This window comes from Mya arenaria, chromosome 2, assembly GCF_026914265.1.
Source record: "Mya arenaria isolate MELC-2E11 chromosome 2, ASM2691426v1".
Lineage (NCBI taxonomy): Eukaryota > Metazoa > Mollusca > Bivalvia > Myida > Myidae > Mya > Mya arenaria.
In genome coordinates, this window is record NC_069123.1 from 52,314,897 (window position 1) to 52,338,561 (window position 23,665).

General features: G+C 36.9%; 1 protein-coding gene across 2 annotated transcripts in view; it reads right to left on the reverse strand.

Moving 5' to 3' along the window:
• LOC128220637 (transmembrane protein 94-like) overlaps positions 1-23,665 on the reverse strand; it is a 58,125-nt gene that overhangs the window by 17,127 nt on the left and 17,333 nt on the right. For both annotated transcript variants that reach the window (XM_052929119.1, XM_052929127.1), the window contains exons 12-19: positions 23,071-23,136; positions 20,120-20,241; positions 19,309-19,402; positions 18,727-18,835; positions 17,961-18,063; positions 9,409-9,573; positions 7,094-7,286; positions 6,849-6,932 (exon numbers count right to left, since the gene is read on the reverse strand). In XM_052929119.1, coding sequence (XP_052785079.1) covers positions 6,849-6,932; positions 7,094-7,286; positions 9,409-9,573; positions 17,961-18,063; positions 18,727-18,835; positions 19,309-19,402; positions 20,120-20,241; positions 23,071-23,136 — 936 coding nt within the window. The remainder of the gene's footprint in view (positions 1-6,848; positions 6,933-7,093; positions 7,287-9,408; positions 9,574-17,960; positions 18,064-18,726; positions 18,836-19,308; positions 19,403-20,119; positions 20,242-23,070; positions 23,137-23,665) is intronic.

Here is a 23,665-nt window from a genome sequence, read left to right on the forward strand (position 1 = left end):
ACAAGGTAAAGATCTACACTCATCTACCTTTCATAGTTGATCAAGGGGCATAACTCATTAACTATTTTGCCAGAGTGATGGGACATGCTCATTGTCATTTTAAACATGTTTACGATATTACATTTTAAGAGTTATGGCCTTTTTTTGCAAATCAATATCTCAAAGACTTTCCTAGACATGCTTCAGACAAAAATAAGATGCAAACAAGCAAATTCGTTGAATTGATATCCCCCGCCTGATTGGGCTAAGTCAAGGAACGGAAATCAATTGTTGATGATATATATGAGTTTGAGTTTGATTGCAACTGTTTGAAAAAAAAAATATTGTATATATATAACATTTAGAATTGAACAAGAAACCTAGTTAATGATTCCATGCTACCCAATTCCAAACTAATCTAAGATTTCATCAAGGCAAACATTCTGATCAAGTTTCATGAAGATTGGTCCGGATATATGCAAATAATACAGCCTCTAGAGTGTCCACAAGGTTTTTTTAAGATTTGACTCAATGACATCATTTTTGACCCCAAATGACCTACTAGTTTCAAACTATTCCAAGATTTCATCGAGGCATTCTAATTAAGTTTTATGGAAAATCGAGCAGATGTATTGCCTCTAGAGTGTTCCAAAGATTTCTGTAAGATATGACCTAGTGACCTAGTTTTTGACCCATTAACCCACTTTTAAAACGCAGTCGAAATTCATCCTAAGAAAACATTCTGACCATGTTTGAACTTAATCAGACCAATCACCACCATAAGATAGTTTCGGACAAGATTTTTGAAAGATTTGACCTTGTGACCTAATTTCTAATCACACGTGACCCAGTTTAAAACATGTCCAAGAGTTCATCAAGGAAAACAGTCTGTTCAAGTTTCATGAATATAAGACCATACATATTGCCTCTAATGTGTTTCAAAGATTTTTCTAAAATTTGACCTAGTGACCTAATTTTTGACCCCATATGCCCCACTATTACAAGCGGTCCATATTTCATCAAGGGTAAAATCATGGCCAAGTTTGAACATAATCCGACCAATCAATTCCATTCCGGACAAAAAAATCTAAGATTTGACCTTGTGACCTTATTTTCAATCATATGTGACCCAGTTTTAAATAAGTCCAAGATTTCATCAAGGTTTACATCATGACCAATTTTGAACATAACTTGACCAATCATTACCATGATATGGTTCCGGACAAGGTTTTTCTAAGATTTGACCTAGTGACCTCATTTTTTATCATATGTGACCCAGTTTTATTTATGACCAAGAGTTCATCAAGGAAAATATTCTGATTAAGTTTCTTGAATATTTGACCATGTATAATGCCTCTAGTATGTTCCAAAGATTTTTCTAAGATTTGACCTACTGACCTGATTTTTGACCCCATGTGACCCACTTTTTTAAGTGGTCCATATTTCTTCAAGGGGTACATCATGACCAATTTTGAACATAAATTGACCAATCATTACCATGATATGGTTCTGGACAAGATTTTTCTAAGATTTGACCTAGTGACCTAATTTTCGATCATATGTGACCCAGTTTTATCTACGACTAAGAGTTCATCAAGGAAAACATTCTGATAAAGTTTCATGAATATTTGACCATGTATAATGCCTCTAGTATGTTCCAAAGATTTTTCTAAGATTTGACCTAGTGACCTAGTTTTTGACCCCATGTGACCCACTTTTAAAACAGGTCGAGATATGATCAAGGGGAACATTCTGACAAAGTTTGAACATTTTCTGATCAAGTCCTACCAAGATATGGTACCAGACCGGACGGACGGACGGACGGACGGAAGGACAAAAGGACAGAAGGACGGACGGATGGAAGGACGGAATGACGGACGGACAATGCCAAAACAATATCCCCCTCCCGAAATCTTCGATGCGGCGGGGGATAATTAATGTTTTTTTTGTTCGCTGCACTTTTCCTAAATGAGATCTGTCTGTGTATGAAGCTCAAAGACTTTTCTAGTTCTGCAAAAAAGTAAGCAGATTAACAAAGGACAAAAATTAAAAAAACACAGCAGCCAGAGTTATGGTTCCTGTGCACTGTACTTGTCCTCAATGAGATCAATCTGTATATAAAGTTTGAAGTCAATACATCAAAGACTTTTTTCAGTTATGCTCCAGACAAAAAATAAGTATGAAAATTAACAAACAGCAATAACTAAAATATACAGCCACCAGAGCTATGGTTCTTGTGCACTGCACTTCTTCTCAATGGGATCTATCTGTATATGACGTTTGAAGTCAATACCTTAAACATCACATGCACAGTTGGGCCCTCCTCCCCCCCCGTCCGCAAACATGCAAAAACACCCTCCTACCATTACTACAAGGGCTGTCTGAAAAGTCTGTGCACAAGGATAAATATGATAATAATATTGGAGTGATCGTCTTGAAAATTCACCTATAAATAATTTAAAATCTACTCTTTAAGTAAAACCAAAATAAAATTATAAATTAAAATTAATTGCTATATTTCTGTTGCCATCACAACCCCACCCTTCCTACTACGGCACACTTTGTTTTTTTGCAGTAACCAATGTTCACGGTGGAGAACCAACGTGACTTATTTGGTAAAGTGCACGGCAACAAATGTCAACAAATCTCGATTCAGGTAAGGTTTTTAAAGATAACTTTCTTAATATTTGGAAAAAAAATGTGAAATAAAGACCATAAACCCCGCATTTAAGAGCTCTATCCACGGTAATAAAGAACTTTCTCTAATATTCTAAAGTTTTCCTGAAAATCTTGACCAACTGATTTCTCAGAGTTGAAAGCTAAGGCAAAGTACACGGCTTTTGACAAATCTATCGCTTTACTTCATGTTAGCCGTAAATAATTCATACACAAATCTTATTTTAAGCAAATTTTATTTATTTTAAAGTTTTCAGCGTGTATTGTTGAACTTCTCATAGTTATTTCAAAGGCGAAAATGAACTAAAACCAAATTGATAAAGTACACGGACATTTTAGGTTTGATAAAGTACACGGTCGTTTACAACCTTCAGTGTATATACTCATTATTTCACTGACTGGTGCTAAAACGAGTTATTATAAATTTATTTATTATTTCTATTCTTCAAATTCATTATTGAACATTGCTCCATGTTTGAAAAGACGCATTGTTATGCAGTGGCAATGGAAGAATGAACGCGTTTTAACAGTTAGACCGACGGAGTCGCCTAAATGATGGGCTCATTTTGATGAATCATGGAAACATGTGTTATCACACTAAAATTCAGTCCCGTATTTTAACAATATATTCGCAATTGACATATAAAGGGCTTGAAGTTTTTGTAAAGGGTGTTCCACTTCGCTTTCATATCGTATATGTAAAACGTGTTTGTATTCATTATACATGGTAAACAATAACACATAACTGCTTAATAACACTTCATTTTTTTCAATTTTGAGAAAGAAAAGTGTTCTTGTACTTTTAATGTCTTCGATTGCCTGCTGATTAGATAGACTTATGATTTTGTAACATTTATTTCATTTCAGAATATGAAGACTCCGACTTTATGCAAAGAATGCAGAATGGCATTTCAAAAAACAACAACAAAAAAACATATCGTAGACCACAATAGAAGGCATTCTGGTCAATTGCCATCGTTTTTGCAGGAAAGTGTTTACACAGACACAGGCTAGTTTTTAGCTTTATTTTTTCGCAGAGAAATAAGAATATACTAACAGTTATACTTTTATTATGTCTCCCCTCGTGTAGAGGTTAAGATTTGCCGTCGTCTAACTGTGTTTTCAACGTTTTTAGGGGTTGCGTTTTTCCGTTTGGGTTTGGTCCGTGTTTCAGTGGACAGGGTCGTTTAATATAGTGTTTTTTTATAAATTATATTCAAGTCCTGATATTGCCAGCATTTCTCGCTAACTTGTGACAGTACATGTCTTTTTTAATCACGGCGAGACAAAGTTGCACGTTTGCAAATATTGTGGCAAAACTGCTCTTGCAAGACTTGAAGATAGACGAAAGACGCGAAAGCGGCCATTTGAAGCTAACCTGTGATGTGTGTGGGTTCAAATTGGGTGACACGACCAATCTCAGTGACCAGATTTCTACTAGACACAAGGGAATGACACGTCACAAATGTCTACAGTGTCGCTCAGCATTCAAGTTCAAATCTGGACTCAGCAGGCACGTTAAGGCGAAGCACACCTAATCAGGACACATTGAAAGATCACAACGGTCTAGTTAGAACTGCATTCCAGTATGTTGCCGAGTTAAAATAACGTTTTGATGAGTTTAACATTTTATTAAAATTAATAGCAAAACGCACTGTTACCAAATGGCGCTCTTTCAAAATGTTCGTTTGTCTTACAGTACTGAAAAAATTGCTGTGTGAAATTAGTATGAAAACGGATTGAACATAAACCATTTTCACAAGGTTTAGAGATGCATTGTTGTCATTTTCCCACTGATGTCCTATAAACACAATTATTTTGTAATCACATTTCAGCCTATAGTCTATAACATTCTAATGTTCCATGCTCAGCTCTTATCTAGATGTTCAAGTCTTAGTCCTAGCCTGTAAGTTGGTAATATAGTGTGCTCTCATTCCTCCTTGCTGTTTCCCATCTAACTCCGAGCCTCCATCTTTACAATGAGTTCCTGTCTGTATTGTTCGAACAACTGCAGTTTTACTGTAGAGATCAGATAATATTTGTTCAGACTGAACCAAATAAAAGATGCAGCGTTACCTGAAAGGTATGAACAATATGCTTTAAATGTGGAAATATATATAAACCAATTGTGATGTGCCTATTTTATTGTTTTATGTCACATCAAAATAGGAACATTCATGAAATTTATTTAGGTGTGCGTTATAATGCAACATTTATTGATACAACTTAAATAAAAACTAAACAATATACATTCTGACTTCACGAATAGAAAATGCTTATATAACTATTAGTTTGTAAACCGCACTCTACTTTCAAACATAAACTAAAATGACCGTGTACTTTACCATCCTAAAATATCCGTGTACTTTATCAATTTGTTTTTAGTTCATATTTACCTTTGAAATAACTAGAAGTTAAACAATACACGCTGAAAACTATAACATAAGTAAAATTTGCTTAAAATAAGATTTGTGTATGAATTATTTACGGCTAACATGAAGTAAAGCGATAGATTTGTCAAAAGCCGTGTACTTTGCCTTAGCTTTCAACTCTGAGAAATCAGTTGGTCAAGATTTTCAGGAAAACTTTAGAATATTAGAGAAAGTTCTTTATTACCGTGGATAGAGCTCTTAAATGTGGGGTTTATGGTCTTTATTTCACAAAAATTCTCCAAATATTAAGAAAGTTATCTTTAAAAACCTTACCTGAATCGAGACTTGTTGACATTTGTTGCCGTGCACTTTACCAAATTAGTCACGTGGGTTCTCCACCGTGAATGTTAAAAGAACTGTTATATTTTCATTACTTTAGCAGGAAATTCTATCATTTTAACGTGATGTCAAAAATACATATTTCGTGACATCAGGTATAAGTTTTGATGTAATCGGGTTGAAAGTGTGTTTTTGAACGGAAGTTAAGCTAACCAAGTGATATTTGAAAAAATTTACGTCGAATGATCGTATGGAGCAGCGTAGCGTCATAAAGTTCTGTGTAAACGCGGGAATGACTCTTACTGACACATGGAAGTTTATTTGCAGTGAAAATACAGGCAGTACTTGTAGCCGACGCCTTGTATTTAAGTGGCACGACCGTTCTCGACACGGTGAGACGAACGTTGCTGATATGCCAAGAAGCGGACAGCCGAAATCTACAGATGCCGCCACTGTACAGCAGGTCGCCACCCTTATTAATGACGACCATCGGAAAACAGTATGCGAAATAAGTGACATACTGGGTTTAGGGCGTTCTGTGATTCGCAATATTTTAATATCTGAACTACAAATAAACAAAGTGTGTGCAAGGTGGATGCCACGTTTGCTAAAACCTGAAGAAAAAAAAAAGCGAGTGTATTTGTCGGGCGAATTTCTGCGCCAGTTTCTGTGTAAAGGGGAACAGTTTCTTTCGCGGATTTGATGGATGCACTTCGAAAGAAAAGGCCCGAGATGAATTTGGATGCTATGTTATTTCACCAAGAAGGCAAGATAATGCACCAGCGCACCTCTGTCAAGAAACTCTACTCACAATCGATTTTCTGGGTTTCAACAGACTTCAACACGCTCCGTACAGTCCGGATCTTGCACCAATGGACTTTGCAGTCTTCCTTGGCTTAAAGCACACTTACGCGGAAACAGATATGAAAATCTAGACCATTTACGCATGGTGTCCGTTCCATTGTAAGATCATACGATCAAACCTGGTACTCGGGTATTTTCAGCAAGTGGGTTGAGAGGCATAGGAAATGTATCGCACATAGGGGCAATTATTTCGAGAAGGAATGAACACGAGCAATATATAAAACACCTTCTTCACGTCGCGTGACGTCAACATTATGATCAAAGTGCGCCGTCCATGTGTTTATTGGTGACTTTGTTACAGTGTTATTTCTATACTTATCAACCAAAATAAATAAAATTTTCTTGATTGGTGCAAATTTATTTGTTGTTTTAAACCATGTAGATAAAGTTTCACAATTAGCATAGCAGGCATATTTATAGATCGTGTGCACAGACTTTCTGGACAGCCCTCGTATACCCCCTTCGGGTTTTGGCGGGGAATAAAAACAGATAAGATTAAAGCGAATAACTGGCAAAAAAAATATTGGAAGTCTTTGATATTCTTGTATGATATTTGGAGACAATGTGCTATATGCATTTCAATAAAGTACACAAAAATGTACAAGCAAAATCTCTTACCCTGCTTCTGACTTCATTCTCCTGCGAGAAATGAACAAAACGAATACAGGCCCCTTCTAGCTTGTCAATAAGCTGGATAAAATCCTGAAAATATCAATCATTTAACATCAGCAATTTCAGCAAATACCAATATAAAAAAAATTAAGAAATTGTAGGCACTTATATGTTGCAATGATTCATTTGAGCAGTTTTAAAAAATATACCTTCAGTTTTTTTAACCCATGAAATGTGACAAATGAGCTCACCAGCCTAGCCTGGTACTGCATGGTGACCATTCCAATGAACACCTGGCTGTTATGTGCCTGTACGAGGGTTGGCACGTCCTCCAACGAGCCAATATTGGCTGCTTCTGTAAGAGAGTCAGCAGAGAAGGAGCGTGGAAGCTCCCACGAACCCCTGCCACTCACTGGATCACATAGCAGATCCTGGTCTTCATCACTATAAAGTTACACAGAATATATATAACACCCAGTGCTTTTATTAAAAATGGAACAAGTAAATAGATTGTTTACTATTAAATAATACACACAGTGCAATGTTCACTTTTTAGGCTGAAGTTATTTTAGAAACGACCATTAACCTTACTGGTAATTGAATGTATTATCTGCAATATAATTCATTTTATCAGCATTAAAAAAAATAATAAAATAATATCATTTAGCGATTTACCGAGGAAAGAAATCTCATACATAAATAAGATATGTCACAGAAATGTGACAAATGCCCCATATGGCCTCATCGGACAGATAGCCATAAGTATTATGGCCTCTCTGTACAGATAGCCCTCAATATCTAACATATATTAATGGTGATCCTACCTTTTCATGTGTTTTGTAAATATTTTTAAGTTAATTAATGGTAATAACCTGTATTTAAATCATTTAAAGAATGAGTAAAAATCCCAATTTTAACAAAAACTTTAACTGAAAGTCAATATGCATGTGTAGTTGTTCATTCTTTTTTGAAACATATAAAAAGCTTCCCAAACCATGATCTATATTCAAATAAAATATTAGTCAGTCTTATCAATCAAATAATCATAGATTAAAACAGTAATCAATGTTTGAAAATAAGCAAAAATGTCAATATGATTCAACAGTTTAAATCCTAATTAAATTTACAACTTATAATCAAATTTGAATAAAATTTAATCAAATTAATCATACATTTTACAAAATAATCATCACGAAAAACTTATATTTACCCAAATTGTTGTTTCAAATTTAATTCCAAAATTAAATTCCAGGATTTTTCCACAAAACAATTTTATTTCCTAAACTATCATTTTTCAATATAAACAAATCATTGTTTGCTCTTCAAAACAAAATTTCCCAGTGAACCTGCTAGATTGATTCCACAAAATTATAATAAGGTGTCCTAGCATTTTTGCTTTTATCAATTATTCAATTGCTAAGATACAGTGATGTGACATCAAGAACACCATATTCAGGAAAACTGGATACAATTTCTCATTGCATTCTGATTAAAATATACACCAGTATTAAGATATTTATACAGGTTACATTAGCCAGATACACACTTTCCTAATACAATGAACAGTGGACAATAATCTGAAACCTCAATTTTTCACCATGACCTTGACCTTTGACTCACTGACCTCAAAATCAATAGAGTCCATCTCATGATCTGCTGGTCATGAACAACCTGCCTATCAATGTTGAGGTTAGAGGCCTTGAGCGTAGACTTAAGCTAAGCTTGATTGGAAATTGATTTTCAGCTTAAGGTCACCACAACCTTGACATTTGAACTGATGATCTCAAAATCCATAGGGTAATTCTGCTGGTCATCAACCTGCCTATCAAGTTTGATGTCCATTTGCCTAAGCCTTTTTAAGTTATTGATTGGAAACACATTTTCAGCATAAGGTCCCCATGACATTGACTTTTGACCCACTGCCCTCAAAATCAAAAGGGTTCAACTGCTGGTCATGAACAAGCTGCCTACTAAGTTTGAGAACCTTATCCCTAAGCGTTTACAAGTTACAGTCCTTGGCCTAAGCATTCTTCAGTAATTGATCAGAAACAGATTTTCAGCCGAAGGTCACCATGACCTTGACCTTTGACCCACTGACTTCAAAAGCAATAGGGTCATCTGCTGGTCATCACCAACCTGACTACCAAGTCTGAGGTCCTTATTCTTAAGAGTTCTTCAGTTATTGACCAGAAATGGATTTTCAGCTGAAAGTCACCACCACCTTGAACTTTGACCCACTGACATCAAAATCAATAGGGTTTATCTGCTAGTAATGACAAATCTGCCTTCCAAGTTTGAGGTCACTAGGTCTAAGTGTTCTCCAGTTGTTGACAAGAAGTTGATTTTCAGCTTATGGTCAACACGACCTTGACCTTTGAACAACTGAGCTCATAGTCAATAGGGTTCATTTGCTGGTCATGACCAACCTGCCTGATATTGAGTGGAAATCGTGGGGACAGATAGAGGGACAGACCGAAGGATGGACAGTCAGATTACTATATACTGCCCTACTTGGGCATAAAAATAAATATATGTTCCTATGAGACTGTTGATCAACTCAACTCACATGGATGATAGGCTGCCATGGAGATTGGAGCGCTGGGTGTCATCCGGCAGCTCAATGTACACGTCTTCCAGGCCTGTCAGCAGCCTCTGCCTAAGTGGGCAGTATGAGAAGGCTGTACAGTATGACCCAATACTGGTGCGGTGGTAAAAGTCCAGGATCTTCTTTCTGATGATAAAATAACATTCTGTTAAATTCTAGTTGATTAGGTAATAACACGTTTTGAGTTGCAACTATTCATTACTCTATATACAAGCTATATTGTACAAAATATACTAGAGTTATCACTGACTCTGATAAATCCACCCAACGCTGCCCTGTAGTGAAACATTTAGAAATCCAATCTAAAAATGACAATGCTGTGGATAGAGTTCTGGTTCTTGTACACTGCACTTCCTCTCATTGTGCTTCACAATTGTATGAAGTTTGATTAAATTCCATCCAGTAGTTTTCAAGTCATGCTGCAGACAAGGAAATAGTGACAAGGGCAATATCTATAATTGGCTTAAAAAATAGTTATGGTGCTTGTGCACTAAACTTCCTCTCAATGTGATTTACCATTGTATGATGTTTTATTAAATTACGTCTGGAAGTTTTCAAATTATGCTACAGACAAGAAAAAGTAACAACGGCCAATAGCTAAGTAATTAGCTTAAGTAAAGTTATGGTTCCTGTTCACTAAACATCCTCTCATTTTGTTCTTTCATTGTGTGAAATTGTATTAAATTCCATCCATTTGTTTTAAAGTCATGCTCTGGACAAGAAAACAACAGGCATGTAATTTGCTAGAATAGAGTTATTATTGTTGTACACTACACTTCCTCTTATTGTGCTTTACCATTGCCTGACATTTTATTACATTCCGTCTTGAAGTTTTCAAGTTATGCTGCAGAAAAGAAAAAGTAATTAAGTAAATAATATACCCCCGGTTCCAAAACAAACAAAAAATAAGGGGCTAAGCCTGATCCTGCTATAACAGACTTAATATTGTTTGAGAATTTTTTCCAAAGTAATTGTATATTCATTAGGGATGCAAACGAATGGCAAAATTGATATTTGAATATTCGGTAATTCTTTCGATCGAATATTCGATTACCAAATAAAATATTTAAGAAGTGTAGTAAACTACTATCATTATTCACTTTAGAAATAGCCGGGGCCTTTATCCTTTCTTTATGGTAGCCGGTGTACATGCGACGGACTCTGATTTTTCAAAAAATTATCCTCTATATTCCAGAAGAAAAACCCAACAAAAAGCAACATAATAATCGATTTTGAACAAACATAAACCAAAAATAATACCAATTTCACTGTATTCAAATTTGTAAAAAATGCGAAGATCGTGAATTCCCGGTTGAATGTGGTGATGCACCAACGGAGGATCATTCTGTACAAGGAGCCTTGTTCTGGGATTGACCTCTACTAAAAATAAGTATTGAAACACCAAAACTACTCGGGAATAAGTTAAATAATAAAATGAAAATAATGATTTTGACTCATCTACAGTCGAAACTCGTTGGCTCGATATCATATGGCTCGATATCCTCGTTGGCTCGAACCAGATTAAAAGGACCGATTTTGTTTTACTCTTTGTTCATATAAAATTCGATCGGATGGCTCGATATCTTGAGGGTCGATATTTTTTTCACGCTCCAAGTCATTTTCGCGGTCCCAAGTAAGAATTTCACACTTTGTTTTGTTTGCCTAGGTCGATGTCATTTTTGCGGTTCAGGTAAGAATCTCACACCTTGATTTGTTTGCTTGGCTTCATTTAGCACAAGGCGCTAATCAATTAAAATTGATTGAATTTATTATAATTATTATCAAATTGAAATGGTTTAACTGTTTGAATAAACATGCCATCACTTTAAGTTCTGTCTCTAATAGTTATCCATGTATAAATTTCAATGCATTTTTATATAACTTATAAGCTATGTTTCGCATAAATGTGTTTTTATAATAAATAAAAAAAATCAAATACCGTTCTAAGTATCGAATAAGTCATGTTACGAAATTAACGACGTGTAACTATGTCCAATTAATACTCTTCTATTTCGGAGATAGTGTAACCAATAAAAAACAAGGTAAACAAGACTTTTTGTAACGAATAAAAAAAAAACATTCTGTAAGCAATCCCGCTTGGCTCGATATTCTCGAGGCTCAAAGTATTTTGCCCAGTCCCTAGAATATCAAGCCATCGAGTTTCGACTGTATTTACAACACTGTCCTAAAACCTAACTGGTGATTGATTCCATAAATTCCGAAATTTGTATTCTTATGATCATTAAAATTTACCGAAAATAATTGAAAGTGGTTTAATAGCCAGATTTCATAAAATTTCATGTACTGTTTATAGTCACAGACGATGTGTCCCTAATTGACATATGATGCGTCTGGAAGTAGGATTAAATATTGTCCCAGGACGCTTAAATAGTATCATCACGTTCAGGCCTCTGGCATTAGGGGCCAATCGTTGTAAAAACAAAACAAGCAAACATATACAAAAACACAGTTGTAGGCAAAAGGTGTATTTTTTTTATTAAACAAAAAAACATTGAATATTCGAATACCGATTTTGACATTTGAATATCAAATATTCAATCAAATATTCGAATATTCGTTTGCATCCCTAATATTCATATCTCTTCTCATCCCTGGGTGTTAAAAAGCTGGAATATATTCTCTGTGCACATGTACATGACCTTAAGCCAATTCTCATCTGTTTCACTCAGTCTCTAACTCAACTATTGTCATTCTTGAACACATGTAGTCTAATAAAAAAATTGTATAATGCCTTAAAGCTAAAGTTAACATAAAACCAGTAACAACAAGAGATGTTTGTCAAACATTATGCCCCCCCTGAGCGCCATGTTGTCAGGATTATATGGACAATTGAATGAAATATGCATGGACTGAAATGACACCTGATTTGTCACTGACATTGGATGCTGTTGAGGCAGTTTTAAGATTATGACCATTCAAAGTTTGAGGATAGAGTGTGTTATGACCATGACCTTTGACTCTATGACCTCAAAATCCATAGGAGTCATCAGCTGGTCACCAAAAATCAAAAGGCAAGTTCGAGGGCCATGGGTGCAGGCATTGACAAGAAATCACACAGACAAGCTTTTTTCGTTCAAGGTCACTGTAACCTTGACCTTTGACCCGATGACCCCTAAAATCATAAGGGGTCATCTACAGGTGACACAACACCAAGTCTAGTTTGAGGGCCATGGGTGCAGGCATTGTAAAATTATCATCTGAAACATTTTCGCATTCAAGGTCACTGTGAACTTGACCTTTGACCCAATGACTCCTAAAATCAATAAGTGTCATCTCCTGGTCGGGCCCAACTTCCATGTCAAGTTTGATGATCATAGGTTCAGGCATTGTTGAGATATCACTGGGAGAAGAATGGTTAACTTTTTTGTGTTAAAGGTTACTGTGACCTTGACCTTGGCCCGATGACCCCCAAAGTCATGAGGGTCATCTACTGGTCAGGCCCTACCTTCATGTCAAGTTTGATGACAAAAGGTCCAGGAATTGTCAAGTTTGCTTTCAAGGTCACTGTGACATTGACCCCCTTAAATCAATAGGGGTCATCTACTGGTCAGGCCCAACCTCCAAGTCAAGTTTGAGGGCCATGGGTGCAGGCATTGTTGAGTTATCACTCGGACAACCTTTTATTGTTCAAAGTCACTGTGACCTTGACCTTTGGCCCACTGACCCCTAAAATCAATAGGGACCATCTACTGGTCAGGCCCAACCTCTGAGTCAAGTCTGATGGCCATGGGTGCAGGCATTGTTGAGTTATCACTCAGACAACCTTTTACCATTCAATGTCACTGTGACCTTGACCTTTGGCCCAATGACCCCCCAACACAATAGAGGTCAGCTACTGGTCAGGCCCAACCTCCAAGTCAAGTTTGAGGGCCATAGGTGCAGGCATTGTCGAGTTATCACTCGGACAACCTTTTACCATTCAAGGTACATGTGACCTTGACTTTTGGCCAGATGACCCCCAAACTCAATAGGGGTCATCTACTGGTCAGGCCCAACCTCCAAGTCAAGATTGAGGGCCATGGGTGCAGGCATTGTTGAGTTATTACTCGAACAACCTTTTACCATTCAAGGTCACTGTGACCTTGACTTTTGGCCCAATGACCCCCAAAATCAATAGGGGTCATCTACTGGTCAGGCCCAACCTCCAAGTCAAGATTGAGGGCCATGGGTGCAGGCATTGTTGAGTTATCACTCAAACAACCTTTGACCATTCAAGGTCACTGTGACCTTGACCATTGACCCGATGAGCCCAAAAAACAAAAGTGGTCAGCTACTGGTCACGCCCAACCTCCAAGTCAAGTTTGAGGGCCATGGGTGCAGGCATTGTCGAGTTATCACATGGACAATTTTTTACCATTCAAGGTCACTGTGACCTTGACCATTGGCCAGATGACCCCCAAATACAATACGGGTCATCTACTGGTCAGGCCCAACCTCCAATTCAATAATGAGGGCCATGGGTGCAGGCATTGTTGAGTTATCACTCGGACAACTTTTTACCATTCAAGGTCATTGTGACCTTGACCTTCCACCCGATGAGCCCCAAAAACAATAGGCGTCAGCTACTGGTCAGGCCCAACCTCCAATTCAATTATGAGGGCCATGGGTGCAGGCATTGTTGAGTTATCACTTGGACAACTTTTTACCATTCAAGGTCACTGTGACCATGACCTTCAACCCGATGAGCCCCAAAAACAATAGGCGTCAGCTACTGGTCAGGCCCAACCTCCAAGTCAAGTTTGAGGGCCGTGGGTGCAGGCATTGTTGAGTTATCACTTGGACAACCTTTTACCATTCAAGGTCACTGTGACCATGACCTTTGGCCCAATGACCCCCAAAAACAATAGGGGTCATCTACTGGTCAGGCCCAACCTTCATGTCAAGTTTGATGACAATACGTCCAGGAGTTGTTGAGTTATCACTCGGACAAGCTTTGGTCTACCGACGGACCGACCGACCAACATACCGACATGCCTGTGCAAAGCAATATACCCCTCTTCTTCGAAGGGGGGCATAACAACAACAACAATGACATGATAGATACTACCACAAACATCAAATACATCATATCCACTACCAACAAAAACAATGACATAGTAGCCACTACCCTCAACATTGACACTGTAGCCACTTACACCATCAACAATGACATTGTAGCCACTACCACCATCAACAATAACATTGTAGCCACTACCACCATCAACATTGACATCGTAGCCAGAACCACCAGCAACAATAACATGGTAACCACTACCACCATCAACATTGACATCGTAGCCACAACCACCAGCAACAATAACATGATAGCCACTACCACCATCAACAATGACAAAGTAGCCACTACAACCAACAACAATGACATAGAAGCCACTACCACCATCAACAAGAGCGGTCACAGACAGCTATATCCCCCGCCTCATGGGGACATTTTTTGTAACGAAAGCCAATCAATGATAAGGGTAGTTACATAAGAAATGCGTAAAATTAAGAAAGGGCAATAACTCCTCTTTCAAAAAAGGTCAAATTGCAAAAGCCTGACAATATGCGTAACGAAAGCCAATCAATGATAAGGGTAGTTACATAAGAAATGCGTAAAATTAAGAAAGGGCAATAACTCTTTCAAAAAAGGTCAAATTGCAAAAGCCTGACAATATGCGCTGTGTCACTATATAGTTATAAATGTAAGGAGTTGCGAAGAAACCAATTTTAAATGTAAAATAAAGAAAGGGCAATAACTCTTTCAAAAATGGTCGAATCGCGAAAGCCCAACAATATGCACTGTGTCACTATATAGTCATCAATCTGTGAAAGTTTGGTAGAAATTCCATGAAAAATGTAAGAGGAGTTGTGAAGAAACCAATTTCAAATGTAAAAAAAAAGGGCAATAATTCTTTCAAATATGGCCGAATCGTGAAAGCCCAACAATATGCGCTGCATCACTATATAGTCATCAATCTGTGAAAGTTTGGTAGAAATCGCATGAAAAACGTAAGAGGAGTTGCGAAGAAACCAATTTTAAATATAAAATAAGCAAAGGGCAATAACTCTTTCAAAAATGGTCAAATCGCAAAAGCCTGACAATATGCGCTGCTTCACTTTATGATCATCAATCTGTAATAGTTTGGTAGAAATCGCATGAAAAACGTAAGAGGAGTTGCGAAGAAACCAATTTTAAATGTAAAATAAACAAAGGGCTATAACTCTTTCAAAAATGGTCAAATCCTCAAAGCCCGACAATATGTGCTGCTTCAATTTATGATCATCAATCTGTGAAAGTTTGGTAGAAATCACATGAGAAATGTAAGAGGAGATGCAAAGAAATGAATGTGGGATGGACAGACGGACAGACACACGCACGCACCCACACACACACGCACGGAATCGCGCCTACCATTACTATATCCCCTCAGGGGATAACAATGACAAAGTAGCCACTACAACCAACAACAATGACATTGTAGCCACTACCACCATCAACATTGACACTTTAGCCACTACCACCATCAACAATGACATCGTAGCCACTACCACCATCAACAATAACATCGTAGCCACTACCATCATCAACAATGACATTGTAGCCACTTACACCATCAACATTGACATCGTAGCCACAACCACCAGCAATAATAACATTGTAGCCACTACCACCAACAACAATGACATTGCAGCCACTACCAACATCAACAATGACATTGTCACCACTACCACCATCAACAATAACATGGTAGCCACTACCACCATCAACAATGACATAGTAGCCACTACCACCATCAACAATGACAAAGTAGCCACTACAACCAACAACAATAACATTGTAGCCACTACCACCAACAACAATGACAAAGTAGCCACTACAATAAACAACAATAACATTGTAGCCACTACCACCAACAACAATGACATCGTAGCCACTACCACCATCAACAATAACATTGTAGCCACTACCACCAACAACAATGACATCGTAGCCACTACGACCAACAACAGTGACAAAGTAGCCACTACCACCATCAACAATGACAAAGCAGCCACTACAACCAACAACAATAATATTGTAGCCACTACCACTAACAACAATGACATCGTAGCCACTACACCCATCAACAATGACAAAGTAGCCACTACCACCAACAACAATGACAAAGTAGCCACTACAACCAACAACAATAACATTGTAGCCACTACCACCAACATTGTAGCCACTACCACCATCAACAATGACATCGTACCATTACCACCATCAATAATGACATTGTAGCCACTAACACCATCAACAATGACATTGTACCACTACCACCTACAACAATGACATCGTAGCCACTACCACCAACAACAATGACATAGTAGCCACTACCACCATCAATAATGACATCTTAGCCACTACCACCATCAACAATGACATCGTAGCCACTACCACCGTCAACAATGACATTGTAGCCACTACCAAAATCAACAATGACATGGTAGCCACTACCACCATCAGCACTGACTTTATAGCCACTACCACCATCAACAATGACATGGTAGCCACTACCACCATTAACAATGACATAGAAGCCACTACCACCAACAACAATGACATCGTAGCCACTACCACCATCAACAATGACATTGTAGCCACTACCACCATCAACAATGACATAGAAGCCACTACCACCATCAACAATGACATAGTAGCCACTACCACCATCAACAATGACATAGTAGCCACTACCTCCATCAACAATGACATCATAGCCACTACCATCATCAACAATGACATAGTAGCCACTACGAACATCAATAATGACATAGAAGCCACTTCCACCATCAACAATGACATAGTAGCCACTACCACCATCACCAATGACATAGTAGCCACTACCACCATCAACAATGACATAGAAACCACTACCACTATCAACAATGACATAGTAGCCACTACCACCATCAACAATGACATCGTAGCCACTACCACCAACAACAATGACATCGTAGCCACTTTCACTATCAACAATGACATTGTTGCCACTACCACCATAACAATGACATCGTAGCCACTACCACCATCAATGACATAGTAGCCACTACTGCCATCAACATTGTCATCATAGCCACTACCACTATCAACAATGACATTGTTGCCACTACCACCATAACAATGACATCGTAGCCACTACCACCATCAGCAAAGCAGACCAAAGGCTATGTCTATGACAATTCCTATTTTGGTTTGAAAACAGAAAAGTTTACAAGAGGGACACACTCCTTTGCTTATTTAGTTGATAAAGCGCAGTACTCAACAATTAATAAAAGTATTTATGGTCAATGCTGTTCATGTAAATGGTGTCCCTAGTGTAAAAAGCTCATTTGAATATCTTGATTTTTGAGCTACGGCCAAGATTTAAGTTTTCCGCCATTAGGCTTTAGCTCTGACTTTTTTCTATGACGAACAGAAGAGGTAGAAAATAAAAGTTAAAACTGAATAAAGGACTTCATTTGTGCAGTACCTGTCAGAAGTTGTGAGTGGGGCAAGATCTTCACCATCCCAGAAGTCTGTACAGTGGGCCAACAAGATGTCTGCTGTGCCCTGAGACAACATCTGACATGCACCTGTAACATATAGGATGGTATTGTAAGTCTATACCACATAGGTCAGGGTAGAGTTTGTTACTGATATACATTACTGGTCTACTAGGGGAGCAACTCCAGGCCCAAACATCACGAAAATACTTAAAATCAAAAGTTATAAAACATCATTTATGTTTTTACGCCTATAAAAAGCGCATTCTATCATTTAACATGTTGATTAAAACTTTTTGTCAAGATTCCTAGGGAAAATTATTCTACAGCCAAAAATGTATTTGAGTATAATTCATTGTTAATTAGAAATTACTCAAGTATATTTTTGCTCAAGAACAAGTTTTCTTCAAAATATTGAAAACATCTTTTTATCAACACATTCTAAAAGCTAGTTTGTTTTTAAAAAGTATAAAAACATGCAAGCTTTTGAATCTTACTATTCTTTTATGTGGTAAAATGAGTTGAGATTGAGATTTGAGTATTTTTGTGATATAAGGCCCTGTTCTTATTTCTTTAGTCATAAATATTCAAATTCACTGACCACATTGTAACTGGAAACTAATTTATTCTTCAGTGTGCTTGTACATAATGTTGGAAGCAAAACTGAATTTATTTGCACGAAATATACTCTTTCTAAATATTTTTCTGCACTAAATGAGATGCAATTATCCAACACAAAAGCAAGCATTGTACCTGACAGTTTCTCCCGCAGAATGATGGAGACCATGTTGGGCATGGGGATCTTGTGTTGGATGAACGACTTGGCTCTCTGGAGTCGCTCCTTTGTCGTCATCTCTGCAGACTGAAACAAGATTACAAATAAAGATATTTAAAAGGACAATCGTAAGTTAGGTATCTTGAGATTAATTTCTGACTAAATTTGGAGATAATTTGACAAAGGCTTTCAAGGCTTTTAAGTGGACCGATTTTAGGTCGTTTCTGTAATAAAAGGGCAATAACTCTTGAGTGACTAGAGAGATATGTATGGTTATCAACTTGTTCATGATATTATGCTAATACACAAATTTTGATCAAGTTTTGTGATGATTGGACAAAGCCTTGATAGTTATTGAGTGGACAACTTACTTGATGCCGCCTGCCAATATGCTGCAGGTAAAAATTATAATATGTCCTGTTTTCTAAAAATGGTATATAATAATGTCACTCAACATTGGTTCACATATTAAAAGTGACTGTGTTATAGATGCTGCATGACAATTTTGACATCATTTTTGAAATATACTTTATAAATACAGTCTGAGGTAATGTACTAACCACTTGTTGGTAGACGCCGAGGGTGCGTTCCTGGTAGAAGATGTTGAGAGCGTTTGTAGAGAAGCCCATCTCCCGGGCCAGGGCACACAGGCACCTGTAGACGGGAATAAAACACATGGAATCATACACCTGCAGACAAAAACAATACACATGACATTGTACAGTAATTCCTTTGGCTTTGATTAGGAATGATATACATGAAATCATACACCTGCGGACAAAAACAATACACATGAAATAGTACAGTTATACCTTTGTCTTTAAACAGGAATGACACACATGAAATAATACACTTTCTTATAGACTGAAATAAATACATTTGAAATTAAATACCAATGTACAGGAATACTATACAGGGAATACATATGGACGAGAGTAGTACACATGTTGATGGAAACAATAAACAAGAAACAATACATAAGAAGCAATACACAAAAAACAATACACAAGAAATACCTGTGAGGTGGAATAAAACACATGGTCATGATGGACGAAAACACAAAAAAAAATACACAAGAAATATATGTAATGCACAAAGAAATGCTGTACAAATTAAGACTAACGTACAGAGAATGACCCTTGGAAGACACTGGCACAACAAATTACTTATTCATTAAGTGTAATTTTCAGGCCAAAAATATATCAACTACGGGATAGTTAATATTTACTTCACTTACTAGGTTTATCTTCTGTGGAATAAAAAAAGATCATATCAATGTTTTGTCTAGTGCTCAAAACTGAAAGCTTAATGACTTCTCTTGTCTACACATGTACAAAGTGGAACACTTAAATATTTCTGATAGAAGCCCACCTCCTGTTAATGACAGCCACTGTTTCCTCATTTTCGAGCCCTGCACAGGCCACATGGTCCGTGAACTGGCTATACCACTGCGCTGTGTTGAGGTTACATGTGTTTGCTAGGATTGTCAGACCCTGAAAATCACATACATATCTGGGTCTGTAATATTTGTAAACATGCACATTTTAAAGGAAAAGAGCCTATTGTGATAAAAATTAAGGATGTCCTCATGGATCAGCTGCACTTTTCCATTCACTTATTAGAAGACCTTTTGCTGTTTTATTCAGATTTGTTTTTATTAGTCCATCATAAAAGAAAGGTAGTTAGCAGATCTAAATACAACATACTGCCCAAGAACAATATCATTAAAACTTAACATTTTTAATAGAAACAAAATATTCTAACTGATAAAGTTAATATAACATACCTGGTAATAACAAATATTCAGACAAAAATGTAATAATATTCAATGATTTCATGGTTTATTTTTCCATTTGTTTCAATAATAATGCATTTTCCTAGTTCATTATTCATAGGCACCAACTGTTGATCTTCCATTCTATCATGAGGAAACCGGTTCTAAGATATATTTCATGAATAAAACCTAAAACCTTTTTAAAGCTTAATATTCAAAAATATTTTCATCTACAAAACCTTTAGAGCATACTGTATTCTGTATAACAATATTAATATAACTAATAGACTAAACTGTGAATTAATGTAAATTTTATGGTGACAATATCATGTTTTTGTTAAATTCTGCAAGACATTGACAAATTCATTCAAATATTTCAACTGTATCAACATTAATTGTTGTTGGACAGCACACTCGACTAAACACCACTTTGTCTTAGAAATGAATGCATTAATGATGTAATATAAGCATGTCAAAAACAATAAAAAAAGGGTAAAAAATTCAATCAAGGGCCAAAAAAATTGTATTTAAGTTAATATGGAGATTATTTGAGTTATGTTATTTAATTTCTGCGATGACCGTGAACAACTGTGTGAAGTATGAAGCCATTGAATGAAAGGTATTTTAGATCTGTGTTAAAACCCAAAGTTGCCTTAAAACTTTAACAAAACTTTTTCAGGGTCTGGGGCCATAAGTTGTATTAAGGATGACATGAAGTTATGTAACCTTATTGTACGAATAATATTATTGGCCGTAAACAATTGTCTATTATAAAGTATGAAGTTAAATGAATGAAGGGTTTAGAAGTAATTAGTGAAAATCTCAACTTGCCCTATAACTGTAACCCCACACAATGTGCCCTAAAACTTTTGCCTAAGTTCCTAAGTCAAACAGTGGCCATAGTTTATATTTAGGATGATAAGCAGTTAATATATGAGTGGAAGACATGTTACCTAATTATGTGATGGTCCTGTACAAATGTGTAAGATAATGTGAAATGAATCAAGGGTATTGGAGTAGAAGCCGAAGCTGGGGAGAGTACATGTAGTATAGCACTTCTTATCCTTGAATAGTCAAGCTAAGACCCAAGCCACTATAAAGTGGACTGTTCCAATTTGTACAACAGAAACTCCACCTTTAATACCTTTGATAAAAACGAATAAACTCCTCCAGTATTTATTTTTGAAACATTTACTACAATTATCTCCAAAGATTTATGACATTGTTTTCTGAAACACAATGGCCCAATTATCTTACATAACAATAAAATATTTATTTTTAAAAATAATCTCAGACAATAAAGCTTCCCACATCCACTAATGACATTTTTCTCTCAATAAAACTCAGTAAAACTCTGGTCCATTGTACTAAAGAAGAATCCATAATCAGCCAGCTGAGTGCAAGCCTGTATTGATAAACATGGCCTCAGTGTACTTGAGGTGAACTGGCAAGCACCAGTGTGACCTAGATTGACCCAGAAACCCTGGCCTAGACTGCACTCAGGGTTACAGAGATGCACTCACTGGGAGCAGTGCAGCAGGAACACACTGAGGTGGCCCACAAAGACCCTGTGGGCAGAAGAGTTCTAATTGGGTTCATGTTCCTTCAACAACTTAACCCTTTAAGTGCACTTGCTGATTCACTTCACTGGTTTAACCAATATTCATTTCAATCTATTTTTTCAGCACAATCTAGCGAATCATTCATGAAAATAATCAAATGAAATAGGCACAAAATATATTGATTTTGTTACAGCAGAAGGGTGGAAACAGCTATTAAGCTTACATATTGGGTCGATTGTTCAGAATTTCTTAAAAGAAAAAATAAACCTTGTTAACAGCATTGTTGTTTACTTTAAAAGGTGAACTTATTTGCAACATGCTCATGTACAAAAATAAAATATGTGCAGCTGAAACAAGTGTCTCGAACCATGTCAGAAATATTGCAGGTCACAAATTTCGTCCATTTAAGTTCTAGAGCAATAAAGATTTGAAAGATAACAACGATGACATTGAACATGTTGTCAACAATCAGCCTAATGTCTCACAACCACTGATGTGAAAAGGCTCTTGCAATTTGTTATATCACACTGGTACATATATTCATTTAAATAAACCAAATATTTGGTTGTCAACCAAATTTATCATACTGTAGGCCATCCTTAAAAATGTTTGCTTGCAGTTAGCCTGAGTTGACTCAACCAAATGCCTTCACTCTTTTTTAACCCTTATGGCCAGTTGCACAGCTATTTTTCATCCTGCAATACTACAAAAGCTAACAGTAAAACTACAATGGGTATTATCAGTTTTATTAAATCCTATTAGATCAGCTTAAAAAGGTAGAGCAACCGGCCATTAGTCGAGTAAGCCAAAAAAAAAAATGACAATACATACAGAGAAATCCTGGAATTGGTAATTCCTGCAATGTGCTTCAAATGAATAATTTTGAATAGTTTTAAGTACCGTGTGTATTTGTCATTTAATACCTGCTATACCTCAAATCATCTTACACTATGAAGTAACTAAACTGATTGAGAAACTTAACTTACAAGAGGCTTGAGAGAGTTCATGTGCTGCTTCCAGCTGGGGTCGTCAAAAAGGACAGCAAACGAGTTCTAAAAAACAACATTCATAAATTTTTATAACAATAACAAGTAAGAAAGTAATGCACCAGTCAATTGTAACCATGGCCCTCCCAGGTCTGGGTGTATACTGGGGATAGCCAGGGAAATGGTCCCTGGGGTGCTGGGGCATTTGGCGGGGATTTAACCAGCAGTTCACTCCCACAGAGCGGGGATTTTACCCAGGCTTGGCTTGACCGAAAGACAAAGTCCCCGCTATTCCCCGGACCTTGGGGAGCCGTGGTTACAATTGCCTTGTGCAAAAGTACAGACTAAATGGATGACATATTTGATTTACGCACATAACATAACTACTGCTATCACCAGTCCTGTATACCATCAAAAATTAACTTGACAAATGACACATTTATTTTTTGTCACAAAATAAAAGTGCATGGTGTTATAATTGAATATATGATCTAAATGCAAGAAACCCATAACTATGAGTTAAACAACTTTTTTAAGTCAGTATTTCCTATATGTTTCACACGACGCTTAGCTGCGTAATATGTTGCAACATAGA